Here is a 20,829-nt window from a genome sequence, read left to right as displayed (position 1 = left end):
AGTGTAGGAGAAGGGATTTATCCACCTGAAAAAAAAATTTCAGGTGAAGAAAATGAAGCGTTCATTAACTCACAACAGTCAACTGACAGATAGCCTTTTCAAAATCCCCAGGTGCAACTTTAAGAACAGGAAAATACATCTACATTTTTACTGGACTTATGTGCATACGTGCTGCAAGTTTTGTGAATGCAATAAAAGAAGTAACTTTATACATATTGTAGGTGTAAGCCTAAGACAGAAGAAATAACTACTTACTTTGTGACTTAGATCCCGGGAAGATACTACAGCACAAAAGTTAAGCATATTAAAGCAGAAGAGTATTCCTAGAAGCGGACGTAACCGTGTATAATAGAAAAGGCAACAAATGCAACCGATGGAGCCACAAATAGTCAATAGATCAAACAAGACCACCTATACACAGGGGAACAAATTGTCTGAAAACCATGAGTAAATCTGAATACCATGTCACTGTTTCAAGAATATGGAGAAAAATAAATGCTAGATGACTGGATATATGCATTTTACCTCAAATTCTCTATGCTACTGTAAGAAAAAAAGTAGGCCTTTTGTGAAAATTCATGTCAGTAGGGCAGAAAGACTTGCGCAGTCCTACCCACACAAAAATACCTCAACAATACAATACAATTGAAATTAGAATGAAGCTGGAGACCAGGCAAGGATTATTACAGGCAGCTACTCACTTTCTTTCTGGTCTTCACCAAGCTCAGGAATCTGCACAATCCTCTCCTGCAGCTCCATTGATTGCTTCTCTTTCAGAGTGTTGTCCCCTGGCTTGGGTTTCAACTGGACCTCGCAGACAAGGTTGGTTTGGGCAGGGCTTTTCTCCTGCAGGTCAAAGGCTTTGTTCACATTCCCGTTCAGCTCATTGCTTTCTTGGGCTTCCTTCATCTTCTGGGCCTTCTGCTCATTGAGCATCTTCTCTGAAGTGTGCAGTTGATCCAGGACAGCCTGCGCTATGGGCACCATCATGGCTGTGGTGGCAGTGTTGCTGATCCACATGGAGAGGAAAGCAGTGACCAGCATGAAGCCTAGCATTAAGCTGCAACCAGAAAACACAGTGTGTTAACCTCAGAAGCCAACACCTGACAGAGAAGATCTGCTCAGCACAAGATAGCATGGGAGAAGGAAGAGGTATCAAGGTCTTCCATTGTCTTGGATAGGCCCATTCAAAGGCCCTCCTCCGTTCAATGACCACCACAGATAGAAATACCTCTATTGTAATCATAATACTTCTGTTCTAGCTGAAGATACACTCTTTACCCTATCACCCTTTTCGCATTAAAATAAGCAGAAAACATTCAAAAGTGAAAGTTTTGGAGAATTCAACTCTGAAGTGTGATGTTCTGTTATCACTCCACAAACCAAATCTTCTGGTGTGCATTTCTGAAATGAGGTCCAAATTATCTCCTGTGGTAATAGGACCACACTAAGGTCAACACAGCATTAATGTTTAGGAGCAGGTGCCTTCATCCACTAAATCAATGGCATGTTTCATCATTGGGCATATGTTCCTCGTACGTCTGGGGCTGTAATACTCTACAGCCCCCTAAAGGGACACTTTGCCACAGATCACTTTTTAATAAGCCTGAAAGTCGACGGTCAATGACCCACTATGTTGAGTGGATTGGCTGAAGAAGTGGATAAAGAAAACTTAAAATAACTAAAGAATACTCTAAACAGACTATTTAATTCTTTTGGGCCTGTGTTAAGGTTAAATAAAATGATGATCTTGAGGAAATAATGTTCCATGGGATATAATGTTTGGCCCTAGTGTAGTTATCCTATTTCAAGAGATTATTTGGACCTTATTTTGGAACTGCACATCAGGAGATTACATTTTGTTATGACATTAGGGAGGTAGTGTGCAGTACAGACCCTAATACTCTCTTCCCCTCCACTTGAATGCGCTATCACTCCCCCATTCATTCAAAAGAAACAGGGGCATATCAACATGCCCCTAGCGTCACCATGCACTGCCCTAGCCAAAAATAAATTACGCTAAGGAGGCCTTTCTCTCACACCATAAATTGTGCAATACTTGCATTCCACCACTTTGTAAACCCTGGTGCCACATTATGCCTACGACAGGGAGGCCCAAAACAATGGTCCAGAAGAATTTACATATCTCACTGCACCATTTTCCCGTCATTTTTATTGCCTGCTTATAACAGGCGTTAAAATGACACACCCATTTTAATCAATGGGACTCCCTGTGCTTTGCTGCATAAGTGTCAAAAAATTTTACGCTAGTGCAGCACAGTGCCACAGTAGCGTCAAAAATGTTGACGCTATTGTCCTAATGACCTCAATGATGTGCTGTATTGTAAATACGGCGCAACAACGGTGTTGTTAAGTGGGGCAGGGTCGCGCAAAAAAAGTGGCGCATCGGGACCGATTCACCACTTTCTTGTAAATATGCCCCAGAGTATACTGCAAAACCCTTGAATAAAAGGAAAGACCTTAATCTTCCATCATAAGATAATTAAGAGAAAAGACAGTGATGTATAAGAAACAAAAAAGAGAGGGATTTTTTTCTATCCTAGAAAACTAGTGAAATTACTATCTATATATCACTGGCAGTTTTATTTTATTTTATTAGTGTAAGGACTCCATGCAGCAGTGTTTAAAAACTAAATTACATGTAAAGTACACAATATATGTTTTGCATCCAAATGTTGAGTTCAATAAAGAAGGCTTCAGCATCGGGTCATGCTCCTCATTGGGTGGGGTGTGCACTACCCAATTATTGAGCTCTTTTTGGAGAAATTGTTTTTGGAGAGAGACCAAAGGGCACTAAAGTTGAGGGACCTTCAGGCGTTTATTTTTTTAGATAGGGCTTATGTGATAACTTAAAATTACCAGTAGTTAGGTTTCAAGGAGTTTATTATTTTATAATGTGTTCTATCCAGGGTGAGATTAAAAGCAATCTATGGTCTTGTGGGAAATTATAATTTCAAAAGTTCACAACTAGGAATAGGTCGACATGTTTCTGTCTTTGTGCCCTCATTGGCCATTGGCAGAACTGGCTTATCCTAATCTAAATGTATTGTCATGTCTGTATTTAGAGAGGTGTATGTAGTAGAGCTCAACATTTTATGGACAAACATACGTATAACAACAATAGGGACTTTATCATTTTTTAATTTGCTCTATCTACGGTAAGGTTAAAAGCAATGTATGTTCTTGTGGGAAATTATAATTCCAAAAGTCCACAACTAGAAAAGAGTTGACTTGTTTCTGCCTTTGTGCCCTCACGGGTCATTGCCATTCTACAGGACATCTGTTACTGGTTTAATCTAATCTAAAAGTATTTCCCTGTCGGTATTTAGTGAGGTGTATATTTTAGAGCTCAATGATTTATGGGCAAAAATATACATAATGTCAGTAGCACACCCATGCAGGTAAAGGTATGGTTTCACTGAGCCTGATCCCTAAGAGTATTTTTGGACTTGTAAATTAAGAATGAAATGTAATCATATTTGAAATGTTCCAAGAATGAACCTCAGCCAACGCACTCTGATTTTATCAAAACAAATGTCATATTCACCTGTGGGCCGTGCAAATCATACTTCATTATGATTGTGGGAATCAATCAAGGACTTAATGAACAGACAAGCACACATTTATCTTCGCTACTATACAACTGTATAATGAGCATGGATGGTCGGCGTGTAACCCTGAAATGCTACCCCCCTTGGAAAAACACCTTGGTGGTCTATTAGTCACACTCTCTAGACAGGCAGTGGAGTATATAGGCATCAATCACTGAGAAGTATAGGACCAAACACACTCACTCGCTTGCTCAATAGGTCGTCCTTGAATACTTTCTGCCTCAAGAGGATACACAGGTGCTGGGCCTAAGGTTTATTTTTGCTCCTGTACCATCCAATGCCAACGCCAAAGTCATAATGAAAATGATCTAACATGGGGAATTTTAAAAACAGTAGAAAACCATCCAAAAGTTATGACAAACTATTTTGTTTTTAAAAGAACAGTGATGGGTATCCATGCTAAGATACCAATATTCAGTATACTTTCATAACACACTCCACTAAGCCAATTGGCTATATGCTCTGATTAACAGGTGTAACATGTGGCTTAGTTATGACAGCTTTCGCTTTTTTACAGGTGGGAGTTTTTAAACCCCTAGGTGATAGGTTCCACTAAAATAACCTTGGAAAAGTTACATCGCTTGAGTGAGGTGCTCCTGTGTTCTTTTAAAGAAGTGGCTGTACCCACATTGATGCACTACACTTTGTTCAAGGCTGAAGATGTTATGTGCCGTAAATATAATGCTTTTCTCTACACAAGTAGATTAATTGTGTTCTCTGAGCACAGCCACATGATGCGTTTGTGTGTCACAGGTGGTCTGCTTTAGGAATCTGCTGTCGCGTGTGTGTGAATCCCGAACACACCCATCTTCAGGATGCCTAAGCTCTTCTCTCCTTTCACACCTTTCCCTAGTTCCCTCTCACACCTTAATCCAATATCATTGTACAAGAATGTTTCCAAGCCTTTCAATTTTCCCAAATCTTCTAACACTTTTTAGGGCTACCAAGCTCCTATGTTGGCACAAACTTTAGTTAATCTACTTTACATACCCCCAGATTGACAGGTGAGTCATCCATTCCATCTGTGTGGAGGTTTCTTGGCTGCCTCAAGCACAGGGGTGTAGCTTCGAGGGGAGTAGGTGGGGGGGGGAGGCAGGGGGGGTTTACACCCCCATAAAAAAAATGCATCTTGTGATAATTTGGTGCAGGTGCGTTCAGTTGAGTATGGTAAAATGTCTGTCGGATTTCTCTAGGCCTTTTTACACAGACAAAAACGCACACACACTCTCTCCCTCTATGTTTGGAAAGATTTAAAAAATGCTGGTTATTTCACAAAATAATAGGGTTTCCCTCACTTACTACACCTACGAATCCTTATTGCTTTGCTTTTCCACTATCTCTTAAGCCTCTCTCGTGCGCCTTGCTTTTCATATAATGCGCGGTAACATCATGTGTGCAGTGTGATTGTCGGGAAATCTGAAGCTCACACCCACCCCCCAATCATACTGACAAAGCTACGCCCCTGCTCAAGCAGTCACACAGTAGGATGGGTGTGTGCATTTCTGCCTCCTGATAAATTCCCTACCAGTCTCTTCGCTTCTCTGCAGATGTAACTAGTGTTCTGTAAAGTTTGTGGAACTTGCTTTTGCGAAAAGTGGGCTAAAATAGAGTACAAAAAGCACACGCACCGCAAACAGCAGCCACTCATGTTGTGGTAGATAATGTTGCTTCAATAAGTTCACGCTAAATTTTTGCTGCGAGAAAAGCGAAATTACGCTGCGTTGTATAACAGCATGATCTTCGGAATTTCATAAAACAAACGAAATACGAAATTATGTTAGACTAAGCCTGCATAATGGAAATTGCACCCGGTTTATATGAAGCTCGATCTAATTTGGCCAAACAAAGGAGCAATATCTGGGGCAAATGGAACGAAAACAATAATTTTGCATGAGTTAAAACAAGCATTTGCAATCCAATGGGTCTCGCATTTGCTTGAGTTAGAGCTATTAGCATTGTAAACTCCTAACCAATCTTGCCACACAAATTAAAAGAAAAAAATGAAGAGCGATTGCGCTATGTAAAATGTTTTCAGTAGTTTACACGTGCTGTGTAGGTGGGCTAAACACCAGAAAAGGCATGACATATGCATGCCTTTCACAAATAAAAGCAAGCAGATTTTAAATGGCAAGCCCACCAACCAATGAAAGTGACTGGCGTGACATGGCCGTGGTTAGAAGCCCAAAGAGAGATTACTGCAGGGGACGGAGCACTTTGAGCTCGCCCACAAAAAAAAAAGGGGGGCAACCGCAGTCGTGTGTCACGGAACTCTGATCATGACGACGCTGTCAGTACTCTGCCTCATGGAACACCGGGAGACGCCACCTGCTAGACTTTGTATCTCACGCAGAGAAAGTTGGTTCAGTCTCACCTACTGTAGTGAGGCATGACGTGCAGAGAGCCTTCTGCCGCTTGTTGCTTGGCTAACTCTGTCTTAGTATGTCCAATTGATAAAAACACAGTGCAGCATTCTCACACTGTTCATCCTATCAGTAAGATAAAAACGTAAGTATAGTCAAGGTTTATGTGTTAAGAAAACCATTTCATCTTAAAAACCTGTGACGTAGCAGTAGGAAAGGCTAGAAGTATCCATGACTCCACATGGCTTCTAGCTGCTGATGGGTTCTTCCTGTGGTGGATGAAACATGAAAAATATGGTCTGTCACATGTACAGTGTACTTGGTGTGGAGTCAGTTGAGTTTAGTGCTGAAGTGGACAAATACCCCCTATGAGAAGTCGCAGAAAAGATGGAGGTAACCAGTGAGAGTGTGGGTGCTTGAAAAGTGAGGTAGATGGTGGTGCATGTGTGAGGTCGTTTGAACTTATTTGGTTTCCTATCTCTAATTTATAAGGGGACACGTTAGAGGTTCGATGGACATTTTGACTGCTTAGAAGTATTCCCACCATAACCCTAATGCAACCATAAAACATCAACAATCAAATGTTCTTATCTATGGAGTCAGCAATTAGCACACACCATGACTCCTCCAGCCATGAATAACCACACCTTTATGTCAAATTAGAATGTTTATTTCCCTATATTAACAACGCTAAAGTCACGTAAATCAATCTCAATCCAACCTGATACACATATAAGAAAAGCACTGGTTGACCAAATCTTCTAAAGATTCTCAATTTAGCTAAAGCATGGATTACTATTATATTCAAGAGTTACAGTACAAATTAATAACAAAAGCAACAGCGCAGTAGAAATAGCATACATTTAAGTTCAGCAACTGAGCAATATCAATTATCCATTGGTAATTAGCAACTTGTTTTTCAGGACATCCCTTACTAACCAGCTAACTAACATTAGCATGTTTGGACTTCATGCAAAACAATTTAGTCAACATTTATTTGGAAAACATCTAGCTATTGCTCCATCAAAATAGTGGTTGGCACCTAAGGACAAAAGACAAATTACAAGAACAATAGCATCTCCTCAATATGGATCAGCAAGCTGCGATTATCTTCATCAGTTGGACATCAGTTTGGTCCGTATCAGCATAAAGACATGAAAGGAATGATTCGGAAAGTGGGTTTAAGCAACCCAAACAATCACAAAGCAAAGTCTAGGAATCAGTATTTCATATAAAAATTTTAAGCAATAAAGTCTCTAGGAACTCATCAGCCCCTTCAGCAAAATAGATTAGAAAACAATGGCATGAGCAGAAGTGGCTCCGTTCCTGCTCTCTAGTGGGGTTAAGTTAAAATTGTCCAAAGAACTCCTCACACTTCCATTGGTCAGAAAATCGAACATTTGCAATTAGTTCAATAAGAACTCATTTCTAAATCTAAGATATAACTAGACTGTCATCACATGTCAATGATTGGCTCCTCTTCATCTGTTCCCACCGTCAGGCTTGTCAGTTTTCAATTTTGTATCACTCCTTTCTCCAGTCAGTACATCCATTGCTAGCTCCTGGGAACATTACTCTCTCACGAACTAAACTATACAATGTTGCTCTTACTATTACAAAATATTCCAGCAAGCAGTTCTCATGGGAAAGTTTTAAGATATCTGCTAGCATTTGGTCAATGCAGTGGAAAACAATGAATGCATTAATTTTTCAATCGTACATTTCTCTTGACAATATTTGAACACAATATTTAACATAAGACGGTGCAACCTAGGCCCAAACCTCGCTAACTTAGGGCCCACAAATTAATAAAGCAAATTCATGCTTTGAGATCATTAATATAACAAACTACTACAATATCCTAAACATAAGCACATCAAATTATATTAAAAAGCAATTAATAGATACTTCGTGAATTATGGTGATCACTCAAGTTCACACATTATTTTCTATATTAATCAAATTCTATGCAGATTCATAAGTCATAATACATGAATAATTATTAGTAGAAATTCAGCGTTCACAATCCCTCCTCTGATGACTAAATATGTCAACACACTTACATCTTCCCACACAAATCTTTGCTCCCCTAAAATGTCTCCATTCTAATCTCTCCCCTCCTCTGATAATTTTTAATCTTTCTCATTTTTATCACATGATACAATTTACTTATTTCCAATGGGCCAGATAAACAAAGCACAATGATCAGTATCACTTGTATTATTTTCAGGCTTATCCCTTTCCCATCGTTTCTAAGCCAATTTCCCACAGAAGCAATGCCTTTGCCAACCTTTTCCCAAACTCCATGTTCTTTTAGCTCTTCTAAGTTAGTGCTTTCATTAGTCAGAATAGTACTTGAACCTCTAATTTCTTTACTATAATTAGGTATAATACATGAGGAACAATGTTGCGAATTCAGCATTTTACAAACTCTGCATTCCTTTGCTAAAAGGATGTCTATGCAGGGCGGTTCTGACGAGTCATAGATCTTACCGCAGCCATTTCTGTATCCATTAGAATCATGGCTCCTGAAAATTCTGTCAACATGTTATCCACAATAGTAGGCAACTTTTGAATTTTTACTGAATTTAGAATAACTCCTACTGAAGGAATCATTGCTCTAAAAATATCTCCTATTACACTATCGGAAGATTCTCTCTTTTGTCTAAGATGATACAATTCAGTCACTTTAGGTAATTAAGGCCCTCATTACAACTTTGGCGGGCGGCAACCGCCGCCCACCAAGTTGTAACCACAGTGCGGCCGTCAATGCGGCCGCACTTCTGCAGTGGCCATCACAACATCCCCGCCGGCCCAGCGGGGATGTCGGCTGCAACATGGGAGCCGGCTCCAAATGGAGCTGGCAGTGTTGCGGCGGTGCAACGGGTGCAGTTGACCCGTCGCACTTTTCACTGTCTGCTTTGCAGACAGTGAAAAGCTCCATGGGGCCGTGGCAGGGGGCCCCGCAACTCCCCTTTTCGCCAGCCTTTTCATGGTGGTTCCTACCACCATGAAAAGGCTGGTGGGAGGGGGACTCGTAATCCCCTGGGCAGCGCTGCAAGCAGCGCTGCCCTGGTGGATTACAACCGCCGGGACCAACGTGGCGGTAAACCGCCGGTCCTGGTGGTACAACGGCGGCACTTCCGCTGCAGTCGTAATACACAGGATTGCACCGCCAGCCTGTTGGCAGTGCAATCCGACGAAACAGCCCTGGCGGTCCTTGATGAGGGCCTAAGTCTTCAAGTTGATAAATCTTTGGGAAAACTATCCCCAAGTAACACACACCATACCATCCTCTTTGAAGACGGTAATATGCATTTGGTCCACAGATGTAATATACTCCTGGAACAGCAGGGTCTTGTCCATTTAACATAACATAAATATCCACTTACTCTGAAACAAAAACACATGTCTACATTCACTCGTTCCCACAAACAATGTATCAGTTTTGGATCTAGGCCTATATACACAAAGCTTTCCTACGTGTTGTGCATCTAAAGGTAATTTTCCTTATGTCTTTATGTCAGTAAATGCATGATCATTACTAGGCATCCTCTTTTCTAGACCCTTTTTTATCTTCTCCTTTAGTGCCCTTCTTCTGTCATTTGTGTGATCTAAAAATCTATTTTCTACTGGTGTTAGCAAGCATGTCAGGTTATTCCTATGCATGTAAGTAGTACCAAATGTTAATGTAGACTCAAAGAATCCTCTCACTATCTCTATGTTGTTTTCCCTAGCTACTCTATTCCAATATTTTATTATAGAGATGAACGAAAATACAACATCCTGATTAGAAAAGAAATACTGAATGTACTGCTAGTTATAAAATCTGGTTAGTAATAGACTACAACGTATCCCATAAGTAATCAGCAAGCTATGGTAAGTAACTCCTTCTTCCACCGATGAAGGAATCTGCATGCAGACATAACAATTTCTCGCATTCGTTTCAACATACTCATGCAATAAGCGATAGAAAGCATTAGAAGAAAGTTCTCCCTTTGCATTATCCACATGCAAATATTTATAATCCAACCTAAACTTCTGTGAGTACAGTGGTTGTCTCTAAAGCTGAAGTATGGTTGGCCACACTCTTGTCACAATCAACACCAGACACAATATCATGCACACAGTCACCAAACCAATACTCATGTATCGACAGCATCTATCTTTTCTACCCTGTTGGCTAGGATTACTCATGATCTGTAAAGAATCAGAAAGTAGAATTGAAAATGTATAGCTGTGCAGCAAAATCAAAAACAAAATCTTCAATCTTCCTTAGCAGTTATTTACAGCTTTCAGTCTTTCTTCCAGGACCCTTAGTCAAAAATAGGTAAATTTGTCCAAAATCTGTTAAGCAGCTTATCAAATCAGGTTATCAAAGTATTTTCCGATTACTTTCAATTGTCTCTTTTCCTTTCTTAATTTGCAGGTTAACAACAGTTGAGTTAATTGATCTTCTTCATGTGCCAAAATATTGACCTGGAATGTCTCGATCAAAACAAAAAGACAAAAATGCACTTTGTCCTTCACTTGTAGTTGCATGCGCCCATTCAGGACCAGCGTACCTTCTATTGGCAATTCTTTTTCTTTTCAACCTTCGATCTCCATTCAGTTCTCCACCACTCGAATCTTCCCTTCTTATCGTGTCTTCTTTCTCCTCAATTGACGTCACTATAATTGCCTCTTTTCTTTTTGATTGTGCTTTCAGCCACTTCAGTGGGCCTTTTATCAATGCTCTTTTCAGTACTGGATTTGCAACTTCTGCAGGATTTTCTCTTCGAGTACTTGCGATTAATTCAGGAGGAGTCAGATCATTTTGGCTTTGATCCGCCTCAACTCCTTCACCTTCAATGTCTGTTGGTTGCTGTGTCTGTCTTTCAAGATCGTCTGCTTCTGGGAGAGACCTCCTCTGATAAGACTCTCCTACTGTCTCAGTTGAGGTCGGTTCACTTTCCCCTCTTGCATTTCCTCTGTTTCGTATCTCACAGGAGTGGCAAAATTTCTTTCAGTTTGCTCAGATTCGGTCTCTGTCTCTCCTTCTCCTGTCTCCAATTCTGGAGTTGGCATGGAGGTTGTTGGTACTCTCCACAACTCTTCTTAATTGTTCAAGGGACACAGTACTCTCGATTATGACTTGCGTGGATCCAGTTCGGAACTCCAGCGCACTTCACAGCTGTAGTAGTAACTAATACTACTTGGTAGGGACCCTTCCAATGAGATTCCAGACACGTCTTTCTCATGTGTTTTTTGATCACAACCCATTCACCAGCTCTCAGGTTGTGTCCTTGGTCTTGAGACAGCTGCAGGGTGGTGGCTTCCACCTGATGAGAGAAAGAGCGAACCACGTCAGCCAGACCTTTGCAGTAGTCCCACACCATATCATCTGTTATGTTCACAAGAGTATTGGCAGGAACTGCTGGCAATCTTATTGGTCTGCCCATGAGAATCTTGTGTGGCGACAATCCAGTCTTCCTGTGAGGAAAATTTCTCATACTCATCAATAATGGCAGTGCATCAGGCCTTTTCAGATTTGTGGACGCACACATCTTTGCAAGCCTTAATTTCAAGGTACCATTCATCTGCTCCACAAGTCTTGATGCTTCAGGGCTGTAGCTACAATACAACTTCTGCTCAATGTTTAGAGCTGAACATAGCACCTTGATTACTTCATTGTTGAAGTGACTTCCCCTATCTAATTCTAAAGAGATCGGAAACCCAAAACATGGTATGAGTTCTCTAAGCCTTAATTTTGCTACTGTGAGGCTGTCATTTCTTCGTGTAGCATAAGCTTCTTTCCAGTGTCTAAAGATGCAGACAATCACCAACACATATCTCAATCATCCATGCACAGGCATCTCAATGAAATCCATCTGCATTCTGCTCACTGTACCTCCTGCTTTTCTTGTGTGGCTCAAATTGACCACAGTCTTTTTACCTACGTTCACCTGCTGACAGATGACACAGTGATGGTAAATTGCTTTGGCCCCCTGCCGAAATTTTGGCTTGAACCAGAGCTGTTTTAAGGTACGGACCATTGCATCCCTCCCAAGATGTTCTTGACCATGGTAATAACTCACCATGTGAGCCAACAAACTATTTGGTAACACTAACTGTCACTCTTCTGAAACCCACAGTTCATTGTCAAGTTTGACACATTTCAATTTTCACCAATTCCGTTTTAATTCCCTATTGACATTATCCTGCAACGCTCTCAGTTCTTCCAAAGTGTCCACTACATGTAAGGCAGCATAACTAGTGCAATCTCCCTCTTCCTCCGGTGACAATTCCTATTTGTCCTTGACGATTTACAGTTCAATGTGCAAAACCTTGCGACTTGATCCTCTTTTCCATTTCCCATTGACACAAAATCTTCTGATTTCAAGTGTGCTCTGTATTTCACTACAGCAATCTTTTCAGGCATTTGAGTGGCTTGTAGCAATTCATGTATTCTCTCATCATTTCTCGCTGGTGAACCAGAAGAGGTAAGGAATCTTCTCTGTGACCATAGCTGGCCAAAGTCATGGACTATTCCAAATCCATACTGACTGCACATATAAATGGTTACTTTGAGTCATGCAGAAACATGGCATGCTCTGATAAGGGCTATCAATTCAGCAACTTGTGCAGAATACACCCCTTGAACCCAGGACGCTTCAGATATACTGGAAATTGTACACACTGCATAGCCTGCTCTCAATGTTCCCCAACTGCCTCTTAAACAGGAAGCATTGGCAAAAACTATTTGGTCATTTTCTTCCAATCGGGTATCTTTAACATCAGGTCTTGGTTTAGTGCACAAATCAGTTACTTCTAGGCTGTCATGTTCAACTTCTTTCAGCTTGTCAATTTCAATGTTCTCATTTGGAAGTAAATTGCTGGGTTAGGCACTGTACACCTTTTAAGTGAACCATTTGGGGACCCCAGGATGACCGTTTCATAACGAGTCAGCCCGGCATTAGTTAGGTGCTGTGTTTTAGTTCGGGTGAGTAAAACGTCAACGGAGTGGGGGACCATAACAGTTAAAGGGTGTCCCATCACAATGCTCTCACTCTGAGTGAGGCTCAGTCCAACCACTGCTATGGAACGCAAACAGCCAGGTAAAGCTGCTGCGACTGGGTCCAAAGTAGCTGAAAAATATGCTACTGGGTGGTTTACACCACCATGGGCTTGAGTGAAGACAGACAAAGAACATGCATCACACTCATGACAAAACAACATGAAGGGTTTTGTGTAGACAGGCATTCCCAAAGCTGGGGCTTTGCACAGGCTTTCTCTCAACTCAGTAAAGGCTTTCATGCATGCTTGGTCTAACATTAAGGGATGGGTAACTTCCTTGTGAGTCAGCTTTCGTAATGGCTTTGAAATGACTGAAAAGTTGGAGATCCATTGGCGACAATTGCTCACCATTCCCAAAAACATCCTGACATCTCTCTGTGTTGCCGGGGGATTCATCTGCAGTATGGCTGTGACCATTTCTCTGGAGATTTTCCTAATGCCTTTTTCAACTATGTGGCCCAAATATCTCACTTCTTTCTGGCAATACTGTGACTTAGCCGGGACACTTTGGGGGTCATTTTGACCTTGGCGGACGGCGGAGGCCGTCCGCCAAGGTACCGCCGCTGAATGACCGCACCGCGGTCAAAAGACCGCGGCGGCCATTCAGACATTTCCTCTGGGCCGGCGGGCGCTCTCCAAAAGAGCGCCCGCCGGCCCAGAGGAAATGCCCCTGCAACGAGGACGCCGGCTCAGAATTGAGCCGGCGTAGTTGCAGGGGTGCGACGGGTGCAGTTGCACCCGTCGCGTATTTCAGTTTCTGTCTGTCTGAAATACTTTGCGGGGCCCTCTTACGGGGGCCCCTGCAGTGCCCATGCCATGGGCATGGGCACTGCAGGGGCCCCCAGGGGCCCTGCGGCACCCCCTACCGCCATCCTGTTCCTGGCGGGAGACCCGCCAGGAACAGGATGGCGGTAGGGGGTGTCAGAATCCCCATGGCTGCGGAGCGCGCTCCGCAGCCATGGAGGATTCACAAGGGCAGTGGTAAACCGGCGGGAGACCGCCGGTTTACCCTTTCTGGCCGCGGCTGAACCGCCGCGGTCAGAATGCCCTCGGGAGCACCGCCAGCTTGTTGGCGGTGCTCCCGTGGTCGGTGACCCTGGCGGTCACCGGCCGCCAGGGTCAGAATGACCCCCTTTATGTCCACTTTTCCCTAAATGATTCAGTAAGGCAATAGTATTGTTCTTGCATGCCTCTTTTGTCTTGGATGCCACCAACAAATCATCAATGTGCTGGACTAATGTTGATTGGAAAGGCATTTTGATTAAAAATTGACAGTGATTCTGAAAATCCTTGTGGAATTATACACCAATGGTAAACTCAATCCAAAAATTTGAAACAGAAAAGAAGTTGACTATCCTCATGAAGAGATACAGAAAAGAATGCTTGTGACAGGTCAACTACAGTAAACCGCATGGGATCTGAAACAAAATCACTGCTGGGTTTGGCACAGTGGGAAAACATTCAATTACAATGTCATTTATCTTTCTCAAGTCCTGAACAATTCGGAATGTCCCACATGGCTTTCTCAATCCCATTATTGTTGAGTTACCTGGGCTGCTCAACACTTCTTTCAAAACACCTTGGTTCACAAACTCTGCAATAATCGTAGCTATCCCTTCAATTGTATCCTGTGTCATGAGATATTGGGGTATCTGCGGAAAAATCACATTTGGCTTTACTGGGACCTTAACTGGCTCAACTCCTTTTATTAGATCAATGTATGTTTCTGTAAAATCCCACACCCTCATTTTAACTGTTCCCTGTAAGTCAAAAGTAAGGTTTCTACTAAGCAAGAGGTAGTCTTCATTCATAGTGTCACAATCTGGTTCTGGGGACAAGTCATCTTCATCATCACTGTTTGTCTGACTGGCAATTCCATTGCTTAAGCACGTAATTGAACATCTTATTTTGCACAACGAGTCTCTTCCCAGTAGGGACACTGGGCTTGAATCACAAACCACAAATCTGTGTAATCCTTTAAAGTTGTCAATTTGTACCTGAACTGGTTCTGTGATTGGGTTTGTCAAATACTGATTTACAACATCTACAATTTGGACCATTTTCCCTGATAGTGGCAAATTCGGGACTTCTGCAGTTCTCACTGTTGAGCGTGTAGCTACTGTATCAACTAAGAATGAGATTTTGGGACCCATTACTTTTTTTTTCACATATGGGCCTTTCTGATCTACTTCTAAGGAAGCAGCTAATACACATTCCTCTTCATCTGAACTTTCACTTGCTTAATCATCGTTTATTCCATTCTCACTGTGTATTAGGAATTGGTGTACTGTGTTGTTACTCTGATTGAACCCTCAGCTCGCGACCTGCTGCCGCTCTACTAGGGCTTGAGGTATTTGAATCTGTTGTCCATGTACCATTTGCATTTGAGGTTTCATTTGCTGTGATTGAGGCATCTTCGAACATGGCATTTGCACTGGTTGCATGAGCTGAAAATTGTGCATTGGATTTACATTGTTTTTAAAATCTAAATTTTGACCTCTCATTCTTGGTCCTCTCATATTTGGAAAATAATTGATTTAGCTCGTTTGTTGAACAACACCTTCCTGACCTAACATCGGACACTCCCTTTTCCAATGTCCGAGGCCTCCACAAGCTTGACATGACGACAATCTTTTCATCCCCTGCACATCACTTTGAATGACCACTGTATTCAAATCAGGACCATGATTCACATTTCCCATTCCTCCTCGACCTCTACCTCTTACCTGATTCTGAAATACCACGTTTCTCTTCTGCTGCTGTTGCAGAAAATTTCCCTGCATCCCTGTTTGTGCCGCTTTAATCTGCATCACCATTGCCTTCGCCTTCAACTTTCTCTGCTTCAACTCAATCTAATCGCTACAGTATTTTGTATACTGCAATACCTCGTCAACCGGCTTCACTTGCCAACAAATCAAATTACTCTTGATCATCTGGCTAATTTCAGGTCTCACTCCTTCAACAAATCTGAACACAAAATTAATCATGTCTTTTGGCTCAATTGTCTCTTTCCCACTGTAATGCTTGAACACCTGTAACAATCTCTCATAGTATGCATGTATGATTCTTTTGCTTCCTGAACTGTCCTGTCAATTCTCTGCCAGTCAATATCCTTGGGTGAAATTCTTGTTTTCAGGAATTCAATCACCCTATAGTAATACTTCACTACATCAGGAGATGGTGCACCTGTTTCTGGTTCTCTCTTGGGATCTCTTGTTGGCCATTCTACACTCCTTTTGCATTCGAGCCACAAATCTGCTGGAGCTACTGTCTCTAACAGGGTGTTCAAATCCTCCCACAGGCATTTTGCAAGCTTCGCAAATCTGTCTGTTTGCTGGTACCACTCTACTGGCTTCTCTCTCATCCTTGGGTAATCATTTGTGAATGAAAGAATGTCACTTCTGCTCCTGGAATCTCTCTCATTGGCAATATTTTTACTGGGTCCTCAGCCTACTACATCTTTGCAATAATGTTCGCTGTTGGACCTGGCCCTTGTGGACGGTTCACCCCTTACTTTTTGCCTAAATCCTTCTATTTTTTTCTGACCTCTCGCAGTTGGCTCTGGGACTCTAAGTACTTTATCACTGCTGACCAGTGCTAAAGTGCAGGTGATCTCCCATCTAAAGTTGGTATGATTGGCTTATACCTAATTGGCATATTTAATTTATCTGTAAGTCCCTTGTACAGTGGTATCTCTAGACCCAGGGCCTGTAAATTAAATACTACTAGTGGGCCTGCAGCGTTGCTTGCGCCACCCACTGAAGTAGGCTTTCAAACCTGTCTCAGGCCTGTTGGCACAGGGCCTGTGTGCGCAGTTTTCTGCCACAGGGACCTGACATCTAAATTTACTTGCCAGTCCCAGAACTCCCCTTTTACTACATGTAAGTCTCCCCTAAGGTAGGCCCTAGCTAGTCCTATGGGCAGGGTGCCATGTATTTAGAAGGCAGGACAAGTGCCAGGTTGTGTGGCCTGTCCTGGTAGTGACAAACAGCCTAACTTGGTGTCTCACTGCTGTGAGTGCTGCCTTCTCATAGGATTGCACTAGAAATGCCCTGCCTTATGTGTAAGGGGAATTGTCTGATTTATAAGGGGTAACGTAGGCATGTTTGGTATGGTTGTAATGGTGATAATAAATGCTGCTTACTGGTGTAGGTGCATTTTTATTACTATTACAGAAATGCCACTTCTAGAAAGTGCGCATTTCTCTGTGCTTATGACTCTGGTGTTTTGCAGCTTAACTCCAACCCACTTCTGGGCAAATTGACAGGGGGGACTTTGTGCATACTTTTCAGACAGCCTGTACACAGGGAGGGTGGAGGTGTCACAGAGGTGCATCTGTATACTGAATAGTCTTCCTGGGCTGAGAGAAGGGAGAGGTGGGGCACACCTATATTTGTAAAGGCTGTGCCTTGGCCTCACCCAATAGGGTAGTTTACCCCCAACTGATGTTTGGAGCCTGCGCTGGAGGAGAGAGGGGCACTCCCAGAACCAAACTGTAAGGACTGAGTATAAGTACAGGGCAGTTTTCCCCACAATATGGAGACTCTTGGAATCATTTTGGAACTGGACACAAAAGGCTGGAAGGACTCACCAGGAACCGCCATGGACTGCTGCTGCGCTGACCTTTGACCTGCTTGGTCACTGGAAGGACTTGCCACTTGCCTGCATCCTCTTTGTGCCGGCCTGTTGCTGGCCACCTTCCCCTGTGCACCTGCTTCTTAAATTTTGCTCCCCAGGGGCACAGTGCTGTGGCCCCTGACCCCTGTAACCTTGTGAAGCACGAGGAGTGCTTCAATATTTAACCAGAACTAGCGCTTTGGAAAGCGCTTCACATTTCTACAGGATTAAACACTTGTGGCGAAAGCGCTGCTCCTTTCCTTCTTTTAGCGCTTGGAAAAGCGCGTTGTCCCAGCTGAGATCACCGCTGCGACCCGGGCGTGTTAAAAAACAGAGCGCATTGAGAGTGTGCTCTGGAAGGTGCCCCGGGGTATGAATCAGGCTAAGGAAGGAGCGAGGGTGGTCCTATTGTGCTCCCGGGGTTGAAGCGTGCTCGGTGGAGTGCCCTTGGGGCACAAGCAGGCATCTACTTTGGTGCCTGCTGCTCGCTACGGCCCGGGCAGGCCTCGACATCTATGCTGAGCCGGGCGGGAGAAGGAGGCCTTATTCGAGGCTCCCCCACCCCACCGGGCCCCTCTGTTTCGTGTTGGTCATCCTGGGGGAAGGAAGCCTCATTGGAGGCTCCCCCCAACCCCAGCGGAACCCCACCTTGCCATTCACAGGATGCGGGCGTGGTGGAAGCCTCGCCGGAGGCTCCCCACACCCTGCATTCCTGTACCGGCTGTTTGGCCCCCCCAGAGATGGGTGGTGGTCCCTACCGTTTTCCCCTATCCGTTTTTGGTGTGCCTTGCCCCCCCGGTGAGGGCCAGAGGAGGCCCGGGGGCCCCAGTGATCAGAAAGGCCCCAGGTGGGGCCCGTCCTTCTAGAGGAGGGGGTGCATAGGGCCCCCCCTCCTTTCTAAAAATAATTGCTGACCTTAGCCCCCCTTGTGAGGGCCAGGGAGGCCCGGGGGGGTCCCCTGCAATTGCAGGCCCCTGAAGGGGCCAATCAGTAATGCAGAGGGGGGTGAGTGCCACCCCCCTCTAACCAAGATACCTCAGGAGGCCCTCACTTTGTGCAGAGGAGCACCAGGGGCCCCTTTTTCATTCTTTGGGCACTGGGGGTGCCTTCATCCTAAACCAGGTACTACTAAAAGACGATAAGTACACCAAAAGTTATTTTTAGAGACTTTTATTGATTTATATGTTGCCCACCTGTTTGATGATGTTCTCGTATATGTGTGTAAATGTTCCTTTTATGGGCATAACATGATAATATGTTTTTCTGACTTGCCATACATTTTATAATGTTCCTAATATGGGCGTTTATGATATTCTTATGACAAGTGCTTTAGTGTAATAACGTGTTTCCTGACTACTGCTTATGTTGCAGAAAACTGGGTAACATGTGTGTTATATGTGACTACTGCTAGTTTTGCAGAGTAACTAATGTGTAACGTTCTGACAACTGCTAAGGTGGCAGGATATTACTGATATGCAATGTTTGGTCTAATAATTGCATTGTGTATAATAAAGTATGTTTTCATATAACTTGGTGTTGTATTTCCTTTGTGGTGGGGATAGTGCGTCACGTGTGTTGTGTGTGTCGTGTAAAGCTTTACACATTTCCTCCGAGTTAGGCCTGACTGCTCGTGCCAAGCTTCCAAAGGGGTGAGCAGGGGTTATCTTGGACATGTAACTCTCTTGCCCTGACTAGAGTGGGTTGGTTCTGCCTGGCTTAGGCTCGTACCCTAGCCAACCATTTCTAACATTCGCGTAACCCTAATACAACCATAAAACATCAACAATCAAATGTTCTTATCTATGGAGTCAGTAATTAGTATACACCCTGACTCCTCCAGTCATGAATAACCACACATTTATGTAAAATTAGAATGTTTATTTCCCCATATTAACAACACTAAAGTCACGTAAATCAATCTCAACACAACCTGATACACAAATAAAAACACCAGTGGTTGACCAAATCTTCTAAAAAATCTCAATTTAACTAAAGCATGGATTACTATGCATTCAAGAATTACAGTACAAATTAATACCAAGAGCAACTGAACAATAGAAATAGAATACATTAAAATTCAGCATCTGAGCAATATCAGTTATCCTTTGGTAATTAGCAACTTGTTAGCGTTTCGGGACTTCCCTTACTAACCTTCTAATTAGCATTAGCATGTTTGGACTTCCTGCAAAACAATTTAGACAACATTCATTTGGAAAACATCTAGCTATGGCTCTATCAAAACAGCGGTTGGTACCTAAGGAGAAAAGACAAATTACAACAAGAAGAATAGCATTTGTTATATCTCTCCTCAATATGGATCAGTAAGCTGCGATTATCTATGGTCAGCTAGACATCATTTCTGTCCACATCAGCATCAACGAATGAAAAGAATGATTTAAAAAGTGGGCTCTAAGCTACCTGAACCATCACAAGGCAAAGTCTAGGAATCAGTATTCCATATCGAAATTTTAAGCAATAAAGTCTCTAGGAACACATCAGCTCCTTCAGCAAAATAGATTAGAAAAGAATGGCGTAAGCAGAAGTGGTTTCATTCCTGCTATGTAGTGGGGGTAAGTTAAAATTGCCCAAAGAACTTCCCACATTGCCATTGGTCAGAAAATCGTACGTTTACAATTAGTCCAATAAGAGCTCATTTCTAAATCTAAGATATAACTAGACTATTGTTCACATGTCAATGATTGGCTCCTCTTTGTCTGTTACCACCGTCAGGCTTGTCAGGTATCAATTTTGTATGACTCCGTCCTCTAGTCAGTACATCCATTGTTTGCTCCTGGGAACATTACTCTCTCACATATTAAACTATACAATGTTGCTCCTACTATTACAAAATATTCTAGCAAGCGGTTCTCATGGAAAAGTTTAAGATGTCTGCTAGCATTTGGTCAATGTGGTAGGAAAACAATGAATGCATTAATTTTTCAAGCATACATTTCTCTTGACAATATTTGAACAGTGCAGCTTAACATAAGGCTGTGCAAACTAGGCCCAAACCTCGCTAACTTAAGGCCTACAAATTAATAAAGCAATACATGCTTTGAGATCATTAAGATAACAAACTACTACATTATCCTAAACGGAAGTACATCAAATTATATTAACAAGCAATTAATAAGTTCACACATTATTTTCTATATTAGTCAAAT

General features: G+C 42.7%; 1 protein-coding gene across 1 annotated transcript in view; it reads right to left on the bottom strand.

Annotated features, from left to right (window-relative positions):
- LOC138285788 (solute carrier family 13 member 2-like) overlaps positions 1–20,829 on the bottom strand; it is a 266,384-nt gene that overhangs the window by 93,583 nt on the left and 151,972 nt on the right. Inside the window, exon 4 of the mRNA XM_069226166.1 lies at positions 702–1,060. Coding sequence (XP_069082267.1) covers positions 702–1,060 — 359 coding nt within the window. The remainder of the gene's footprint in view (positions 1–701; positions 1,061–20,829) is intronic.

Source organism: Pleurodeles waltl, chromosome 3_1, assembly GCF_031143425.1.
Source record: "Pleurodeles waltl isolate 20211129_DDA chromosome 3_1, aPleWal1.hap1.20221129, whole genome shotgun sequence".
NCBI lineage: Eukaryota > Metazoa > Chordata > Amphibia > Caudata > Salamandridae > Pleurodeles > Pleurodeles waltl.
This window is presented reverse-complemented; position numbering and strand designations above follow the sequence as displayed.